At 41.0% G+C, this 19,462-nt stretch overlaps 1 protein-coding gene across 2 annotated transcripts in view; it reads left to right on the forward strand.

Moving 5' to 3' along the window:
- GNAL (G protein subunit alpha L) overlaps positions 1–19,462 on the forward strand; it is a 193,310-nt gene that overhangs the window by 162,640 nt on the left and 11,208 nt on the right. For both annotated transcript variants that reach the window (XM_083826694.1, XM_083826695.1), the window contains exon 6: positions 17,874–17,928. In XM_083826694.1, the coding sequence (XP_083682820.1) occupies positions 17,874–17,928 (55 nt within the window). The remainder of the gene's footprint in view (positions 1–17,873; positions 17,929–19,462) is intronic.

Here is a 19,462-nt window from a genome sequence, read left to right on the forward strand (position 1 = left end):
AATATAAGTACATCAAAGCTTGCATTATTATATATAGTTGCAAAACCTTTTCAAGGACATAATATTTGTAATCGGATCATAATAGCTGTGATTTTCCTGCTCCATAATCTTCTGTAAAGAAGCTGCTGCACATGACTTGCCAACTCTTTTTCAAGCTCTTTGAATCTTTAGACACAGGGTATAGGTGTGATTGCAGCCTGTCTGGTCACACCCAGCTTTCCATTAACCTAACCAGTTTGGGCACCTGTACAGAAAGAAAAAGCTTAAATTTAACCCGGAAAAGCCTGTCTGAAGTACTGGGCTCGGTAGCAGATACACTGCTATCCATTATTGCACTAGCTAATGCAAATTTCAGTAGATGTCTGCCTTAATTCTCTGTGTGCCTGTGGATCACCATGAAGATAACATCTCAGTATCGTTTTCGCTCTTTTACCCATGGTTATGTACCTATCCTGTGGGTTTTTGTTTTGTTTCATTTTTGTTTGTTTGTTTCTTAAGTTCTAGTTCAGCATTTCCTCTTCTTCATCTGAACCGTCCTTTCTTTGATTTTATCTCTTTTTCTTTCTCCATTTCTTTCTGCCTGGTACGTCTTGCAGTATTATTCTCAACTCTTATCGTTTGAAATGGTGATAATGGATTTAATAATAATGATGTTTTGCAGCACATAGGGAAAGACCCTCTTAGTTATTCTGCAAACATGATGTATTCAGCAGCTTCTACACACCTTGCTGAGCTTTAAAGGTAAATTGCAAAGTGTGCCTCATTTTAATTCAAAACAAGAAGGTGAGGTTGCTGCATTGATTTTACTGTGAGTAGAATCAGGTCATAGCTGCATATTTATGTAATTCTTTGAGTATCTAAAATATTGGTAGACCCCTCTTCCAGAAGTGGGATGCAGACCAAGAAGTCTTCCCCTTTGGATTAAATATCTAATAAACTGTGTCACAAATAGCCAACAGGAAGCAGAAAGATCCTTGTATCAATTATTTTGCATACTAGGTATTGGGTAAAGCATACAGGTGTTACTCTGCTCCTACGGATTGTGTTTTCTTTGTTTGTTTCTCCTTTGCATTTGTTCCAAAATACGTTGTCTGTTACTTCAGTAGCTTTAAATATCTGCTAGTTCTTCTAATAGATACTGTTAACATTCGTCATCACATACCACAAACAGGAGGAAGTGCATACTACGAGTATAATGCCATAACCAACATGCAGAAGTAGAGCCTGTGAGGTGATGTTATCTGGATTGTCATCAGCAGTACTACAAGCCACAGCTCATCTATACCCTCAATCTAAGCAAAGCCCTTGATGTCAGCAACATGTGATGCGAAAGGTCCCCTCCCACAGCACTGCCATGCTTGTATCTTACAGTAAAACTGCTGTTGCTGGTACAAGGGCTTCCTCCTTGGACTTAGGTTTGCCTCCTGTTTTTCACCCTGAAACGGCGGAATAGTTAGAATTTGTGTCAGGCTCTTGCATACATCAGACAGACAGAAGAACTTAATGAAAAATGTATTTATTTTATGGTATCTAAAAGGGAGTTTAGACCGTCTTGTTCGAGTGGCAGCTTGGCACTGATAAGCAGTGCTACATGTTAATGCTCGGCATTGCCCAGTCATCTCCTTCCTTCCAGAAATGCTTTTTATGTTTACTCTCTACTTGTTGCTGAAACAAAAAATATCCCTTTTTGCACAAATTAAGTAAATGGGATTTTATGTCAAAGCAAGACAGGAGAAGAAAAAACAGAATTCTCCCCAAAGCATGCATCTTGCAGGTAGAGGTTCAGGTAGTTGCCCTCAACTACTGCTCAGCAGGAATTTCAGGGGGAATTCTTGGATCCAACTCAATATCCTGCTCAGTGGTCTCAGTGTAAGGTTCTGAGAAGGATCTCGCCCTTCAAATAAATTGCGTCCTGAAATACTGAAATACATGCCTTTATCAGCTGGTGTTTCCAAGATGACAAGAAGTTGTTATGAAATTAAAACTCTAAGCAAGCAGAGGAATCCCAAAAATTAATAAAGATATATTCAAACTGATTAATAAGTGCTACTATATCATTCTAAACTAGAGAGAATGATATGGTTAAGCTACTTTCTTAACTGCTGGAGTAGTCTGGTTTTCTTCTGATAATCAGCGAGTTACAAAGGGAAAATAACATATTTAGGTTCCAAGAAGTTACGTAGCAATATTAGGAAAATAGTACTTGGGGCAGCATGCATGAACTTCTGAACAATAGCGTTTTAGAATAAGACTGTGTAATGTAACTTTGAACTATTTATAACATGCAGAGAGATAGTGCAGGTACTTGTGTTTAGTGTAATTATGCTTATGCAATCAGCTTTTTTAGGAAGATATCCATTTGACTAGTTTATTTTTGGAAATGTACTCCAGGGTGCTAAAACGTGTGTCTATATATCTGTCTTTATATAATTTTCGGCTTTGGTTCTAAATCTGTTTTTTGTATCTGTCAGGAGATATCCTTCTACCCATAAACGCTATACGGCTGATTAATGACTGATGGAGACAAAGCTGCAAATATCAAGCTTTTGGCGTCATAAATGAAAATGCCTTGCTTTATAAGAGGGGAGGGGGAAAGATTAATTTCCTGTTTGAATTTTGAAAGAAAAACCCCACAGCCTAACCAGATGGAATTTCTTTATACTATAAATAACCAAACCTTTCCTTCCTTCATGACTTCAATTTTGATATATTTCTATCTAAATAGCTCCTTCCCCAGTTTTCCTTGTACTGCTGGGTTCAGAGATGTTTTTTTCCAATGTTTGGTAGATGATGTAATAAACTGAACAAAGGTCGTCGACACTGATGCAGATACATGTGTCTGTAACTCCTAAACATGCTGTGTGGCTAGCTGGGGCTGTCCTGACTGTTCAAATGTATATTTTAGGGAAGGTTAGAATAAGTATACCTTGCTGTCTTAAAAGATGACTTGGTGCTATCTAGATAAATGATTTTATTGACAATTAAATAGTAGAGTAATTAATTTATGCATGGCCTAAAAAACTTGGTTGCAGGTTTATGTGAAATGCATTTTGTTTCCTTCAGAATGTTCCCATCCATTTTTCTTGTCATAATTAACTCCATCAGTTAAGTATTGTTTTACAGTATTATTTTTATTAATTAATATTAATACATTGGTTTCTCATTATATCTTACATTCTGTTATTTACCTTAGCAATTGTAGATCATGTTTTTATAATGCTAGCCATTTTACTAGAAACAGTGACGTATAATGCACTGGCTCCTTCGTGAAACCTCACTACCAATCCATTACTTTATGGGATTATATTTTCAGCGTTATGCATGGGCATGTCCTTGACAAGTAGTGTCTATGCATTACATATACCAAACTTGTGGTGTTAATCAGCAGGGCTGTGTTTTGAAGCACAACGTGCAGAAAAGTCTAGCTGGTTCACCCAGTTGGTTCAGCCTGCATCCTGCTTCCAGGCTCCTCTCGTGGAATTAAAGCTGCTGTCTTGCTTAAAGACCCTACTCGTTCCATCTGTCAACACAAAGAAGTTTCCTCTCAAAAATGCTTCTTAAGCACATACAGAGTGTAGCTGGTGTATAACGCTGCTTCCTCGAGTACTCTGCCAGGACTGCGCCTGGGCTGGAGCGGGCGGGGGGGGCAGGTTGTGGCTTTGTTTCAGCATCCTCATAGGATTATTTAAATTCATTCATGGTGTGTCAAGGAGAAGTATTTAAAACATCATGTGCCACACCAGGAGGTGATACTAGTGCCCGTCTTGTTCCTGGTGGCTGGAGCCGCATTGCACGGGAGCCTGTTAGTGCCAGAGTCTTGCTGTACACTGAAGACTCTCGTAGCTCAAGTGCTGGCAAAACCACTACTTATTGTGGGTTTACATTTATTATATCCTTTTTTAAGCGTGCAACTTGGAAGATATGAGGGGGTTCTACAAGGAAGATACGAGGACAGGAACCGTATTTAAAATTGCAGATTTTAGAAAAATCTGTTTGCAGGTTACCCTCAATAGCAAGATAATTATACTTATGGAGAATCACACCAGCATGATCATTCATCAGGACAAGAAGCAACTTCTGTAACTGCAACATGCAGTGCGATGTCACATGTTGGCATCCCATTGCTCAGATCTGGATGTTTGGAGGTTGGGCTGCACCAAGCAAATAGCTGTGTCTCCATTTTCTTTGAGGGAAAGACCTTCATTCAGTTGTCCAAAATTCTGTGCGTTACTGATCTTTTAAGCGTGTGAGTAGTCCCACTGACTTCCAAGGTCCTGTTGCATTCAATAGGATTACTTATATCCTTATAACTATGCTCATGGGTGAGTCTTTGTAGAATGAAAGCTTCAATTGCACTGAAACTGTTGGTCCCTCTGTATACCTGAAATATTTAACCATTCTGACAAAAGAAAAAAATCCTGCCCCGCAGTCAGAATATCTTGGCATTTGTTTGTATTCACTTATTTTATCTGTATTTGTTCTGCAGTTATTAAAAAATCTTTCTTATCAGTAGCCTCTATGAGAAAATGAGTCACCTTGAAAATGGTGTCACTTTGGAAGAACAGGTCAGCAGTTTTTCAGTGTACTTTTAATATGCTTTAGATTAATCCTAGTCATAATTTTTTTCCCATTGGCTGTCGGTATACCCAACTTTCGCATTTTGTCTGGAGGAGCAGAGGTAGCTGAGGACACTTGCAGAGTTTCATAATGAAACCCATCCATAATGTTTTTCAGTTCTGAGACAGGAGGAAACTATAGCAAAGGGCATAAAAAATAATTGGAAATTTCCCTGTTTCCTCACTTCTGTGAATGGGCGTTTGTCCATATAATATTACGATATTGAATCTGTTCAGAAGTGCATTGCAATGCTTGAACTGAATTTACATCGGAGCAGGCTGAGATCTGACATACAACCAGTAAGTGAAGATACGTCTTATGAATGTGTGGTTGCTAATTACTTATACAAGTTTCCAAGGATTTGTGCTGGAGGTATTAATAACATGTAACAAAATAATGAAATTAAAAACCAGGATCAGAAGCAGTTCCTTTAAATGTATTACTTTGTGGGTTTTGAATATGAATAACAGAGACCTTCCAAAAGAAGCTTCTTGCAAAATGGGGAAAGTGTCTGCACCTGCCTAAATGAACAGTGGGTTTTGTTTTCCAAATGCCGTCACAGTTGTGTTGTAAACACGTACTTTTTGATTTACTTAACATTTTCGTCAGCCTGGGCCTCTGCAGAGGAAAGTAATTACTTGTTTGAAGGAATTGTGAACTCTGGGTGCTTTATAGCCTAATGCGGGATAGCCTGTTTCAAGACAGACTTTTGTTGCGAGCAGGAGATCAGTGTTTACCATGCTGGTGTTAGGACTGGATTATCTGTAATCTAATTAGGAAGGTTACTAACAATTTGAAGGGATTATAAGATTAACAATTATCTGTGTGATTATTTGATTAAAACAAATGCCAGCAGATTTGGCTGCCATACCTGTGCTCTGGTATTTGGGATCAGAACTCCCGTTTATTTGGAAGCAGAAAACCAACCAACAACAAAAAACTTTGTGTTTTGATTCTGGTTTTTGTGATGACGTTAATTACATGACTAGTCCCTAATTATTCTTTGCTTTATTTACACTGAAGTACAATATACCTTATTGAAAGCTGTTTTGAAGAAAGGCTTTTTAGGTTTTGGGGGTTTTTGTTTGGTTGGTCGTTGTTTTTCCAGAGGAGGGAAGAGTGTTTTTTTCTAAATGCTATGCCTTTAATTTAAAAATCAAGTTATGAGATATTAGACAGAGACAGTAATTTTGTAGGATCACAGAATCAGAAATTGTTTGTGGCAGCTTCTGGTCCAGGCGGCTTCTGAAGGTCTCCATGAGGAGACCCCACGGCCTCTCTGGGCAGCCTGTGCCAGTGCTCGGCCACCCGCACAGCACACAAGTGCGGCCTGCTAAAGGCTATCCCTTTGCATAGGGCTGAGGTTTTTGTCTGTAAGTTTGCAGTTTAGGTCTGGTATCGCTTAGTGAAACTTCTCAGATTTATTGTTTGAAAAATGTCCAACTTAGAGCGACTGAGAGTTTCATCTCATCGTGGAGCCAAGTTCCCAGAGACTAAAGCAAAAAGGTCCTCATTCTTCACAGCCTACCTTAGATCCTTCTGGCACTACCTCTTAAGGGCATGCACTTTCTCAAGCAATATTATGAAAAACTTTTATATTAGAATTTGGTTTAATGTGGATTTTCCTGGGAAAAGAAAAAAGGTCAGGTCTTTCGAGGCCATCACAAAAGTGGTTCTCTCCCTCAGGACAGGTATTGGACACGTTCCTTCTCAGAGCATTTCCTAGAATCCGAGCTGCAACATCAAACACTGAGTTTCATGGGAAAAATATTCTGATAAAGAATTTGTTGTTCTAGGAGCCCTCAGCTTTGAACAGGGAAAAAAAAAAAAGGCAAAAGGGTAAAAATGGTGCTCCCTTTCTCCCTAAAAATGCTAAGCTTGTACCTGTGCTCACAGCCCAACTGCAGGGTGACCTGCCAGTATATTGTGAACCATGTGTCACTATGTCAACATGTGAGTGACAGTTCCATATTTAGAGAACAAATGATTTCCAAAGCGCTCCTGGTTTTCATTTCCACAGATTACATGAGAGTTGGGAGTGGTGTTTTTAGTCTTTTCTTAAAAAAGAAAGGGAAGAAAGAAGGAAGGAAGGAAGAAAGGAAAGGGGGGAGAGAAGAAAGAAAGAAAATAACCTTTTGAAGTCTGAACTGACAAGTGGCTTTGGGTTGCTGACATTTTTACCTTATTTATATATTCATTTTCTGTATTTTACAGCTGCTATTGCATAAATCTCCCAAGTGTTTTTCCACTAACTGTATGGGTGGAGAAGACAGATTAGGAAGTTTAACTTCCTTCTCTGTCCCTGTTTTTAGGAGCTTTAGAAGTTGTCCAGGATTTAAACTGGCCTCCCTGGATATTTCAAGTAAACCTTGTAAGAATTCTCATCTTCCTTGCAGATGTGGATGTGGTACAAAGCAACAGCTTCTACAGTGTGCCAGGGCTGATATAGCCCTAAAGCCTGAAGTCACCCTCCTGCTAGCACCGTGATATCCTAAGGGGTGGAAATGTAGGGTCAGGGCCCTGCACAAAGGCTTTCAGGTGGCTCCCAGCAGGCTCTCGGGCTGGCTTGGGCCCTGCTGCTGTGTTGTAGCACCAGCACCAACCTGCCCCGTGCTGCTCAGCACCCTCCATCCAAAGCTTTCCCACCTCCTGCTGCAGGTGGTGTGCTGGCATCGGCAGCACACCTCTCAGCAAGGAGCCCACGCAGAGAGCCGTGGCTCTCTGAGGATGACCCACAGTGCCAAACCCTCCGTTATCAACAAACCAGCATCCCTTTGCTCCAGCTTTTCGTAAACCAAGACCCTCAAACTGACAGCCATGTCTCAGGTACAAGATAGAGCAATTAAAAAACAAGAGCGTAACGCAATGTTTGAAGTAACTTGAAGCAGGACCTAATCAGGTTGTTGCATAATTGTTTTCCTCATTCCTTAAACTCAGCTCATTGTATTGTTGTTTTAATAGTACAAATGCACTGTACACTGAAAAAAAAAAAAACATGGAAAGTTAACAAGAACGAAAGAAAGGTACAGAGAGTGCAGAGTTAGGCAAGCTTTTCACAAAGTGCCTTATTAATAGCAAATGTTAGTGTTAACATGACTTCCTGTCAAATGTACAGGTAGCAGGGTTGTAGGGCTAGTTTTGAACACTAAGGCTTTCTAACGCATGTCTTGGTTAAATAACTTTAACTATTAAATGGAATTAAGCCAATAGTTCACAAGTTGGACCTGGTCACTGTATCTGTACTTACATTTTTGTAGTAACAATTCCTCTCCTCGCTTCAGCTTCATGCCTTCCATCAGCTAACCAAGATAATCGCTCAGCCAAACCGTAGGTGTTATGACCAATTGCTTGAATACATTCAGCGGTTAAATATATCCTGCTCTAAAATGGGCAGGATAACGGTAATTTAATGAAAACATTTCAGCAGCATCATTTGTAAAGATACAAGAACTTTCTTATGAGCCTAATGGTGATGTCTAGCACTTGTATCCACACTGCTAGACCTCTGCTTGGTTCTTATTTTCTCCTGTTCTTATTTTCTCCTGATAATTTCTAAGACAGTTGATCATATACAGGTACTTAGATGATACTGTTCTTCATGTACAGCTCTGAAGCATGTTGTGGATGGGAAGCTCAAGATTACACTTAGAGAAGCCCAAATATATTCTGGTACATGGCAAGAAGAACTTTGGGAAGAGCAGGCTTTATCCATCTCATCAAAAGTCCCTGAGAAAGGTTTCCATGCTTCTTAACTCTAGTAAAGGGATGTCAAGAGGTCTGTATCTGAGCAATGGGTGAAGTGGTTCTTTTGGGTGTTTTGGGTTGAAATGATCTGAAACTGCTGGAAGGATGTCATTCTCATCATACTTGTAATACATTAATTTTTCTCTTGCTGTGTGAGTTTCCTTGCCTTGATCATTGATAAGGCAGTATCCTACTGTTTTCAGTAACTGAGAACACGTTGGTGAAGCTCTGAAGGGCTGTGCATAGAGTTTGCATCCAGCATGTCCTTCACGCAACGTAAAGGTACGAGAGTGCAGCATTAGAGCTGGGACAAGGAAGAATGAGTGTAGAAGAGAAATGACCTGCTGCTACACCTCATAAACTGGAATAAGGAAAAAGAAATTTTCCTGGGTGCCCTACAAGGACTGCTTTAACACCTTCGCTGTTCGCTCTGTCTAGGAAGCTAGTCACTTACCTGACTTTTGCATAGAGCCATTTTTTCATTTGTCGTAGCTTGTACTGATGATGTACTTCACATCTTAGAAGCAACCCTAGAAAGCTTCACCTCTGGTAGGATGTGTGTTAGGAGCCCTTGTGTTCCTTAAATTTTAGGCATCTACAGGAAGTCCAGATCCTGTCTTATGTCTTGGAGTCTATAATACGTCCTCATGAGAACTGGTTCTGGGACCCAAATGTTAAGTGTTGAAACTAATGCCAGTCCTCCGGCTCAACCCCAGCACTCACCAGGACTCCAGCCATGTCAGTTCTCTGGGTCAAGTCAACACTTGACAAGCACGTGGTAGGCAAAAGCAAACAGATATGCTCACATTTTGCACAGGATTTTAACATATTGTTCATCTCATTTAATGTAACAGAAATGCGTAGATCTGAAGAGAATAATAAACAGGCATGTGCTTTTCCTGGCCAGGAGCATTTGCCACCCTGAAGAGTTCACTTTTTTTCATCTGGGTTTTCTGGGGGCTACTAGCATCCTCTTTTTGAGTCATCTGGTTTGACTTTTAGATGTGAGATCTCTTGGCAGCAAGTTCCTCTTGCAGTGAGCTTGGACTGGTGCCACTTCGCTTCTCCTGTTTGAGGATTTTCTGCTTTCTCTTTTATCACCCTCCTATAGAAAACTCCAGTCAAACTGGTTTTTCCTTTCCGGCAGTCACTGTAGCAGACATTATTCCAAACCACTTCCACTGGAGTAAGTGATCATTAATTTCCAACAACCAGTGCTCTTTCTAACCTGGATTTGGCGTTCTTCAGGGCTGACCACACTTATATTTCATATACACTAAGTGTATCCACAGCACAACAACTTTCAAAAACAAAACCATCAACCAGAATATATAAGTTGCACTGAAATAATTTTTCTCTGTATCACAGCAAGCTAAGCTTGCAAATCACAGGGAAAGCTGTATTTGCAACACCCTGTGAAAATAAGTTTTGATAACTTTGGCAACCTTGTGGTATAAAGTTGATTCTTGTAAACCTGATGCATTTGACAGCTCCAAATATTATCAGGGCTTTTGCCCATAGTTTGGCTTTCTTGAACATAAAAGTCAAAGTTATTTTTGAAGAATTTAACTAAAGGGGCAGATTTGAGATACTCTGTGCACTTCAGTTAGTGGGATGTAAAATGTAAAACCAAGGTTTTGATATATCATTATCTCTAAAGGTATATTTTCCAGATTGCAACAGGACAGTTGTTTTCTTCCCCTCTTAACTCTTCTGTTGTTTGAAGAAGTTCAATCTCTTGATTGAGAGAGAGGCTCTCACGTAACACTTCTGATGTTTCAGGTATTCTTTAGTTCCCTTCCTGAGCTGGTTTATATACTTGCTGGAAGATACTAAACAGTTATTTCGTTCAGACAGTGGATAAAGTGATCCCTGTCTGTCAAATATCAGCTCAGAAAGCAGGATCCAGATCTCTCCAGATAACGCAATATGATCTGTTTTCAAGCTATTATCTTTTGGTCCTCTGCTCAAAATTGCATTTATAATTACAGAATGCACTCTGTGTAGCCTTTATATTACAGAACTCAAATCTGTTTCTGCATGGGTATATCTAGACATAAAAAGATTATGAGCCTGGGACTGTCCTCTCACAAGGAAGAAGAATTCAATGGATTCAAGCTGGCGTGAGTGTGGTCAGGAGGAGGGTTTGCCTGTGTCAGTCTACGCCTTCAGTTTCATCAGTGCTTCATGCTTAGTTCATGTTTTGCAGCAGTTCAGCCGCTTGCACCCCTGGGAATAAAACGTCTGATCGCACGCAATAAAAAAATATTGTCCTTTGTAAAATAAATAAGTAACCTTTCCTCTTCCTTCTCTCTCTGCCCGTCTTCTTCCCTCTTCTCTGAGATCCCACATAACAGAAGCTGCAGATGATGAGTCTCGTTTCTGCTGGAGCCTGTTAACCTTTGTGTGTGAATGACAGTTTTCCAGATTTAAGTCTTAGCCAGTGTTTATGTTAAGAAGAGGGTTAATGATGATCCCCATAGGCCTCTCGCTCGGAAAGCAAAAACATCTGCTAAGCCAGAAAGTGGTTAGTTTGCTAAATTTAGAAGGAAAAAATGCATTTCCCAAAATTCACACTGCTTCTTAACAAATTTAGGGAACAGTGGGGGCAAGCAGTTATGGAAGTCATACTGTTTATTCATTTTGAGTTTCGTTCATGCTTTTTCAATTAGAAAAATAAAATTAGAGCACTATTATTAAGCAGAAGGAAGGTACTAAACATACATCTGAAACGTTTAATGTAGTTGAACTTTTCGTGTATTTGTTTAGGTTAATAGTTGGACACATGCCAAAGCCTGTGAAGCCTTTCTGTAGAGATGCTCTGCAGTACTTACTGGGAACAGGCTATTGAGCAGCTTAGAAAGAGAGGTTGAAACGGACGTCTGCTAGGAAACTCTCTTAACCAAGCCCATGTACCAGAAGCACTCTTTTACAGGTTTTAGCCATGTTTCTTATCCTTGTCAAACTGGCTTCTGATTGCTGGCAGCCGTCTGACTTGTGGGGGAGGAGTCTCCTGCCGAACTGTGACGAGCCCTCGGTTGTGACAGTCGTGACCTGTCGTTGCTTTTGATGTCTCAGCTAAAGTCATCATCTGTAAATTGCATTTAAAATAGAGCTCTCCTGCTTCACAGGACTGCTGTGGTGACTTGGCACTTGATGACTTTACCATGTTTTGGGCCATGGCTGGCAGTAGTTGTAGCCATGATAACGGAATAGGCCAGGCATGCGCTTCCCCTGCCAAGCTACTGGTACCACTGGTGGGCAGCAGGTAGGTGGACACATAGATCTGGGCAAGATTCTCACAGCAGAATCAGAAATTGATTGTGGTTGGCAGGTCCCTCTGGAGGCCCCTGCCCCAGCCCCCTGCCCCAGCAGGGCCACCCAGAGCAGGGTGCCCAGCACCACGTCCAGGCGGCTTCTGAAGGTCTCCATGAGGAGACCCCACGGCCTCTCTGGGCAGCCTGTGGCAGTGCTCAGCCACCTGGGGGTCCATCGCTGTCCTGGGGTCCATTGCAGCATGTTCACCACTCTTTCTGAAGCCCATCCATCGCACTGACAGCTCCCACTCTGGGGAGACAGCTTCTTGGAAACCCAGGCGTACCAGGCAAACTTGTCCTGCCCACGTACCAGTCACACCTGGTGGCCAAGCAGCCATCCTGTGAGTGGTCCTTGGTGGGCTCGGGAGCAATCCGGCTCCAGCCACCCAAGCAGAGGGCTGGTGACAGGCTTCAGACCACAAATCCTTAAACTTCACTGGCCCGTTAGCGCGCCAGCTGGTTTCAGGCGCAGTTGTACTTTGCTCTCACTCTCTGCCTCAGCTTTAACCTTTTCGTGTCCTGGCTGTAATGATTTCCTGGCTAGCAGTTACGCGTGGGTGCAGATCTGTTTCTCTGGGCAAATCCCACATTTTTTCTAGCCTGCGGGTCGCCGTGTTTGAGAAAGATGAGGAAAAAACCATCGGTTTGTGAGAAGGCAAGGGGTTACCGACGTAAATTGCAGAGATCTTCATTAAATTCAGACTCTACCTGTGTTTCAGTGGACCGTCACCGTGAGATGTGGCTGATCTTCAGTCCTCGAGCGCTGTTCCAGCGAAGAGGCCTCAAGCGTACGGCTGCAGCCTGCCCGGGCGCAGCGGGGAGGGAGCGTGATTTAACAAATGCTGCCCTCTGCAGTCTCCTCTCCTGCGCCTCAGATCCATCCTGCATGCGGCTTTACGTCTTTTTTTTCTGAAAGCCCGATTTTTAATCTCCCTTTCCAAATACACTACACCCACATGAGAGGCTGAAGAGACGGTTTTAGCGAGTTAGTGTTGGTATTGAAATAGGAACAAAAGGGAAGTCCTGGGAAACCGGCGCTCTCAGGAGATGCCAAAAATACACGTCAATCAATACCAATACCTAAATCCCCAACGCTTTATAAATAAATACAAAATTTCGGTAGCATCTTCAGTGTTTGCGCTGGCTGTTTTTCTCTGCGCCAGCTTAAGCTGCAGTCGGTCGTTCAAAATTAGAAAGAGATGCGTGGTCCAGAGTGGATTCGAGACGGATTTCAGCCTCCCTGCGCTCTCCGCCCGGCAGCGCGTTCACTGCTGCACTCAGTCCCCGCGGGAGCCGTACGGAGGGAGCGGGGAGGATGCTTCCAAATGGAAGCCGTATGGTAGACATAGTGCCTATTTAAACTTGTCGGAAGAATCCTCAACGATTAGATTTTACCAGTGTCTTTTGAGGGATTTCTACTGATATCTTCAGTAAATGACTTAGGAAAATTAATCCTGTAGGGGTTAGATTACTGGGGGCTATTTTCATCAAGTCTTTCTCAGTTACCAGGAAGCACATCAGAATAACGTGAGGGTGCTTGAAGCCCAGCCGTGGAGCCTAAGGTATGCTCCAAACCCGAAATCCATAGCTTCCTATTTCAAATACTGCAGGAGGCACTAACAAGTTTGTAATCCCGTAGCTGATTAAGATATATATTTTATTTTTTTTTAAATATCACATCTTCATTTTGTCTCTGATAACTGCAGCAGGGAAGAAAAAAAAAAAAGGTTTTTTTTTTTCAGCTCACTAGAGAACTGGGATAGCTGAGTTATTACAATCCAAAGATAGGGAATTCAAAGTCCTGGTCTTGCTTTATTTTGTGTAGTAGAAGTATAGGTGTTTCCGCTGGTTTGGGGACCTGGCCCTTAATGCAAAGAGTTTGGAAAGCCCTCAGAGGTCCATCAGAAATGTAAAGGTTTGCAGACCCTGACGACTCACCTGAGGATAAATTTGCGAATCTTCATTCTGGGAACTTTAAGCTACAGAGTTACCATTTTACCTTCCTCTTTTAAAGAGAAGAGTATTTCGATTTGAGTTCGATTTCTTGTTTTCCGCAGCATCTTTTTGATACAAGGGCTTTGAAATGTTAGGGAGAGAGCAGAAAAAAACAGTTGGGGTAGAAAAAGATGTATTAAAATGTGTAGTTCATTATATTGATCTGCAGTTTAGCACTTCATCTTTCCAATTCTTGACTGTCAAAATACAGTTATAAATATAGCATGTTTTTTGTGCCTATAGTATTATTCTCAAGACATGATTTTCTATTAATTGTGATTTTGTTTGTGGGGTCAGAATATCTGTACAGAACAGCGTAGTGATTTACCCAGTGAGAAAAGGATTTTCATGTACGATTACCTCCTCTTTATTTGTGCATTTATGAATCCTTTTTCCAGAAATTCTTGTATAGCTGCTAATGCTGCTGAAATTGCCGTGGTTTTTCAAGAGAATAATGCTTATTGATAGTTCCCACATGCACTGGCAGGCACATCTAAAACCTGTACTTTTGTGTTCACAGCTTGCATAATATAAAATGTAGAGATTGCTTGTCAAACTAAGTGTCAGCTGAGTTTCCTAGGAAACTCACTGAAGATATTTATAAAACTACAGATAGGTTTAATAATAGATATAATAATGTCAGTAGCTCGTGATTGTTTCTTTTTTTTTTTTAACTTTATCAGTCCATTTTTCTTTTGCTTTAATTTGTTGGCAAATCAAACCACTGCATTTCCAAACAGAGCAGTGAAGACCTTCCTTCCAATATCTTGCTTGGTTTATTTAAAAAGTTTTTTTTTTTTTTTTTTTTTTAAAAAAGCAGTTTGTGCTGTTCCACATAAGGATGTGTGGACCATCCTACTGTAAAATTAAGAAGAACTTCAGTGTTGTACTGATTATCAGACCGAATCCTGCATAAATAAAACCACAATTGTGAACTAGAAATATAAATATTAGATCACATTATAGCTGTATTCACACTTTAATTGAACGCATGAGTTTAAAGTTCATTGCACTTACATGCAAAGCAGTTACTGCAGAATTAACATCAATCCTGAGCACAGGTTTCTATAAAAGATGCATAAATAGAAGACCTGTCAGGATTGTAAAAAGACATGGTTCTGTGAAAATAATTCTATCCTTGAGCTGAAAAAAACATGAGCTAAAAAGAGCTAAAAAGAGCGAATTGGTGATGCTGGTGTCCATTTTTATACATTTTTCTGCTATTGTGTTTTCCTCACGCTGATCTTTTGAGTGGAGACGTAGGAGCTGCCCCAGCTGAGAGGAATCTTTGTATTTTAAGCATTGCAAATTGAATTTTTAGTCATGTAAATGCAAAATTTGCTGGGGTGTATATATGTGTGTGTATATATATATATATATAAAAGAATGTACATTACACCAGAACATAATTATTAGAGGCATTCGGAATTAGTAGAAATTAATGTTCTTTTGAAAAACAATTTAGAAAAGTGAGTCCCGTTTTCACATTTTAATACAGTAATGAGGATGAAGCTAGTGTGTTTAGTAATGAGGCAGTACTGCCTCCTTATCTCATCTGGAATCCATTACTTGAACCTACTATATAAATTTGCCTGTCAGAGCTATTTTTTGATACCGTGCTAATTAGCCAAGTAAGGAGCTTATTATGAAGGATGTTCAGGAACTGAATTTCTTTCCAAAAAGTCAGAGTATGGCTTTTTATGTTTCAGTGTCTAGAAACCTCAGTGCACATTCAGAGTCCTTCGAAAAGAAATCCTAGGAAAGCTGTCCATCGCAACCTTATGAAAAGCCATGAAATTTAGCCCAGTCATGTGCTGATTTATTGGGTGCCAGTGATAGCAGAGCAGCTTGATACAGCAGGATGGCAGTTAAAACTTTGTAAATCACTGCATTCATTTCATTGTAGATGATGTGTGGCCAGCAAACTTAGGAACATAAAACAGGGCTATCAAAACGGATGTTTTTTAAGCACAGGTGATTTAACAGAGCGCTCTCTCTCTTGCCTGTGGCATTGCCACTGAGGATGTTTGAAATATATTCTATTACTTGGAGGAGGCTGACAATTCTAAATGGAAGATGACTTGGGCTGAGACACAGCACATAAATGCAAATGCTAACAACAATAACCTTCCTGGAGTGCTTGTAGGGGAGAGAGGTGTGCACTGGTACTGAATATCATGTTATTTAATCATTTTGGGTCAGTGCTGCCAGCGTGGCCTTGGTGTCGGAGAGTCAAGATGTATCACCTGTGGTTTATAGATCAACTCCAGAAGTTATGCTCCTGCAAGAAAAATGCTGATGCATGTTGTCTCGTGGGGATTGTGATGGAGTCGTGTTTGTGCACAAACACTCGCCTCTGTCCACAGCATTAACCACATCAAACTGTTAAGAAATTGAACCCAAAACTTCATGACAGACTTGGAAAAACAGGAATGCTGCCTCAACAGCCTCGCTAAGGACAATGACTGTTTAGGAAGAGGTGCAGCTTGGAGGCATTCGGGGGTTGTTGATTTTTGCCATCCTTTTTCATCTTACTGCGTGCTGTGAGCTTGAGGTGAGAGCTGGGTTACCGACAAGTACGCCTGTTAAAAACACATCTCTCCACTCCAGCATCTGCATTAACTGCGGGGGTAACAAGTAAAACTTGGTTCGATCGCTTCTCAGGGTGAGGCAAACATCAGAGCAGAAGGTTCTGCTGAAGACGGCTGCTGTCTAATGGTGACTGTGGCTAGCTCTAAAGATGCACTTTTACATAGAGATGTAAGTTGATGGTTACTTTTGGTGAGGGAGGAGGTGTAGGGAAAAGATTCTTTTTCTTTCAAGTTTGTTCAGGATCATTTTGTAATTAGGCACCCCTCGTGTTGTTGTATAAAAAAGTGGCTTTTAGATGCGTTGTTCAGACATCACACCTTGATGGTACAGGAAGAAAAACTGCATATTCTAACTGTATGTACTGGATTTTTTTCCCCTGTTATAACCATGGGGGTTCAAAAAGGAAAAATATTATAAGTAAATATATACGCGGCGTATTTTCTTTTCCTTTCAGCTAGTATCCGTGGGAAAGTACTATGAGAAGTACAGTCAGGCTTTTAGGGGGTATTTTTTCAACTGGTCAGTGTGTGTGACCCTTGTGTTAACAGTGAGTCACACTGCCAGGCAAGAGTTCACTGTTTTTACTTCGTTCCCACTGCAATTAAATAGATTCCGCATGCACACCCAAGTAAAATTGGGAGAAAAAAAATGCCAGTTGATAAAGAAATCTTGATAATATTGTAGAAGGATGAGTCAGCCAGTGGGGTATTCACTGCCAAATACCAAATAACAATGCAGAAATTCAAGAAAGCTTCTAAGTCATACAGGCAGTCCGGGAAAATGAGCCATCTGGGCTCACACAGATGTAAGAAATGGGTGAAAGTGAGGGAGGAGAACCTGTCTATTTTAGCTCTACATAGAAAATCCCATTTTTATATCCTTATTGCTGCTATTCTAACATGTACTAGGAAAGAAATAAAACTCAAAAAATCTTTAAAATAATTGGAGATGTCATCCCCTTTTTTTTCTGGTTCCCTTTCCTCTTGCTCTTCTCTGCAGTTGTGTTTCACCTCATGGATTTCACTGAGTTTTGGCAATGTAAACAGGCAGACTGGTTAACCTCCATTTCGTGCAGTTTTGCTTTCCAGTTCTTATGCTTTAGTTGCAGTGTTCAGGGGAAACATTTCAGGCCAAAGCTCCTTGTATACATTAACTAACATTTCTGCTAACATTGCTGAGACTGTAATCAACATGACATTATGCTCAGCCAGCTAAATAAAGGAAACCCTTCTCCCCATTTTCTTTCTAAAAAACCCCAGAATCTTGTTTATGTTTAAGCAACCTCATAATGACACATGGATAGACTTGGTATTTTTTTAGTGGACGTCATAAAACTGTGACATTTAACTGCATTTGGACTGCTTGAGAGTACTGCATAATGGTAAGTGTAAAAGCAATGTACTGAAGCAAAGTCTAGGTAAAGAGATTTTTGGCTCAGAAATTAGAACCCCAAGCAACGTAAGTAAAGCATTGGGCTCATAGCTTTACTATCAGACTTGTGATTTTACTTTGCAGCTGAAATCTAAACCGGAAGAGGTAGCATGAAAAGCGCTATACTAGACAGGATTTTACATATCTAAGTGCATGGTTTTTTTTTTTCTCTTCCAGCTTTTTAGAAAGAATTGACAGCGTCAGCATGGATGACTACACACCCACAGATCAGGTTAGTGTGATGGGATAGGGTCTGAACCAAGTCACCCATTTGTATGAATTCTTTGAGTAATTTAGTTTAGTCCCACCAGCAGCTGAAATACGCCATGCCACATACTATCAAAATACAGTCTAGCAGTTTAGGTAATGGGAGTTAAAGAAAAAGAGGCTTTTCGATGGGGGTAAGATTGTATTTTACTGTTGTTCCATGCAGGTTGGTGATTCCTGTAATATGTCTGTTATTTCTCCTTGCCTTCCATTCTGTGTCCCACAAACAAAGCAAACAAAACATAAATGTAAAAGCCTACGGTTTCCATCACCAGCCTTCACTACACAGAGGCAGTGTTTTATTTCAGCGGTGGAGGTGATGGAAACCCGAAGGGAGGCATGCCATGTCCGTCAGTGGGGTCGTTCAGGGACAGCAGCCTGCAGTGGGTCCAGTATCCAAATTCATTGGGGAGCACCCACAGCAGCAGCAGACCTTATGGATTTCCCTGTGGGCATGCAGACACCTTCTTTCCAGCCTGTGCCTGTCTCCTGTGGGCAGAATAGTTTCCATTTAAGCCTTACTCGCAGGACATGTGAAATGATGCAGCCGTGGAGTGAGAAGAGGCTTCGGCATGTTGCATGGCTTCAGCTGGCTTCCCTGAGCTCAGGCTGCCTGGTTTCCTTGGGCAGGTCATCTCCTCAGCAAACTTACTCAGAAGCTGTTAGTTTTCAGTGCCAGTATCCTGCTATCATCTAGTAGTCTCCGTCAAGATCGCAGGCCACGTGGTAAACTGCAAATACTCATAGTAAAAGAGAATCCCTACACCGGATAATTCAGTCTAACTACCCAAGGGGTATGACGGGTGGATGCTCTTAAAAAAATAAAATAAAACTGTCGAATCTCATTGTGTAATCAGGGACTGAAATTCAGAGAAATGAAGTGACTTGCCAGGGATCACACAGGGAAGTATGTGGAGCAGAACCTGTACGTTCAGACCTAGTTCAAGTCTATAACCGTAAGCCTGTCCGATTACTCTGACAAGTATCCTGAAATAGAAGGCAATAAAAAATAATACGCGTTGTACTATAAGGTGAAACTCATGTAGTCGACCCAATATAGAATCAATTATTAAAGCCCTCAGGACGTTTTCAGACAAAAGTGGTTGCAGTGAGATTTACTCCATGTAGACCCCATGGCCTGACCGTAGCATCAGTATTGCTCAGCTGGAGAGAGAAGTCAATGAAGCAAAGGTTCATTTTTGCTTTTATTATTTATGTTAGCGTTGCCCTGTATTTGTTCTTGCGAGGCCTTTCTCTACCTTGAGCAGCCATTTGTCACAGGAGGATTTGTTCCGTTATTTAGCTGCCTCAATTTTTTTTCCTGACGTTTCCTTTGGGAAGAAATGCCCTATGTCTCTGAAGATCAGAAGAGGCCTTCGGTGTTTGGCAGGCAGAAAACTTCTGCTCCAGCAGCAGTGCTGGATAGTCAAGGTTAAAAATCCTGCTAGTGATGGTAATGGCACAGGGAGAGCTAGTTGCTTCAGGTATGCATCATAAAT

Source organism: Anser anser (genome assembly GCF_964211835.1).
Source record: "Anser anser genome assembly, chromosome: 2".
Taxonomy (NCBI): domain Eukaryota; kingdom Metazoa; phylum Chordata; class Aves; order Anseriformes; family Anatidae; genus Anser; species Anser anser.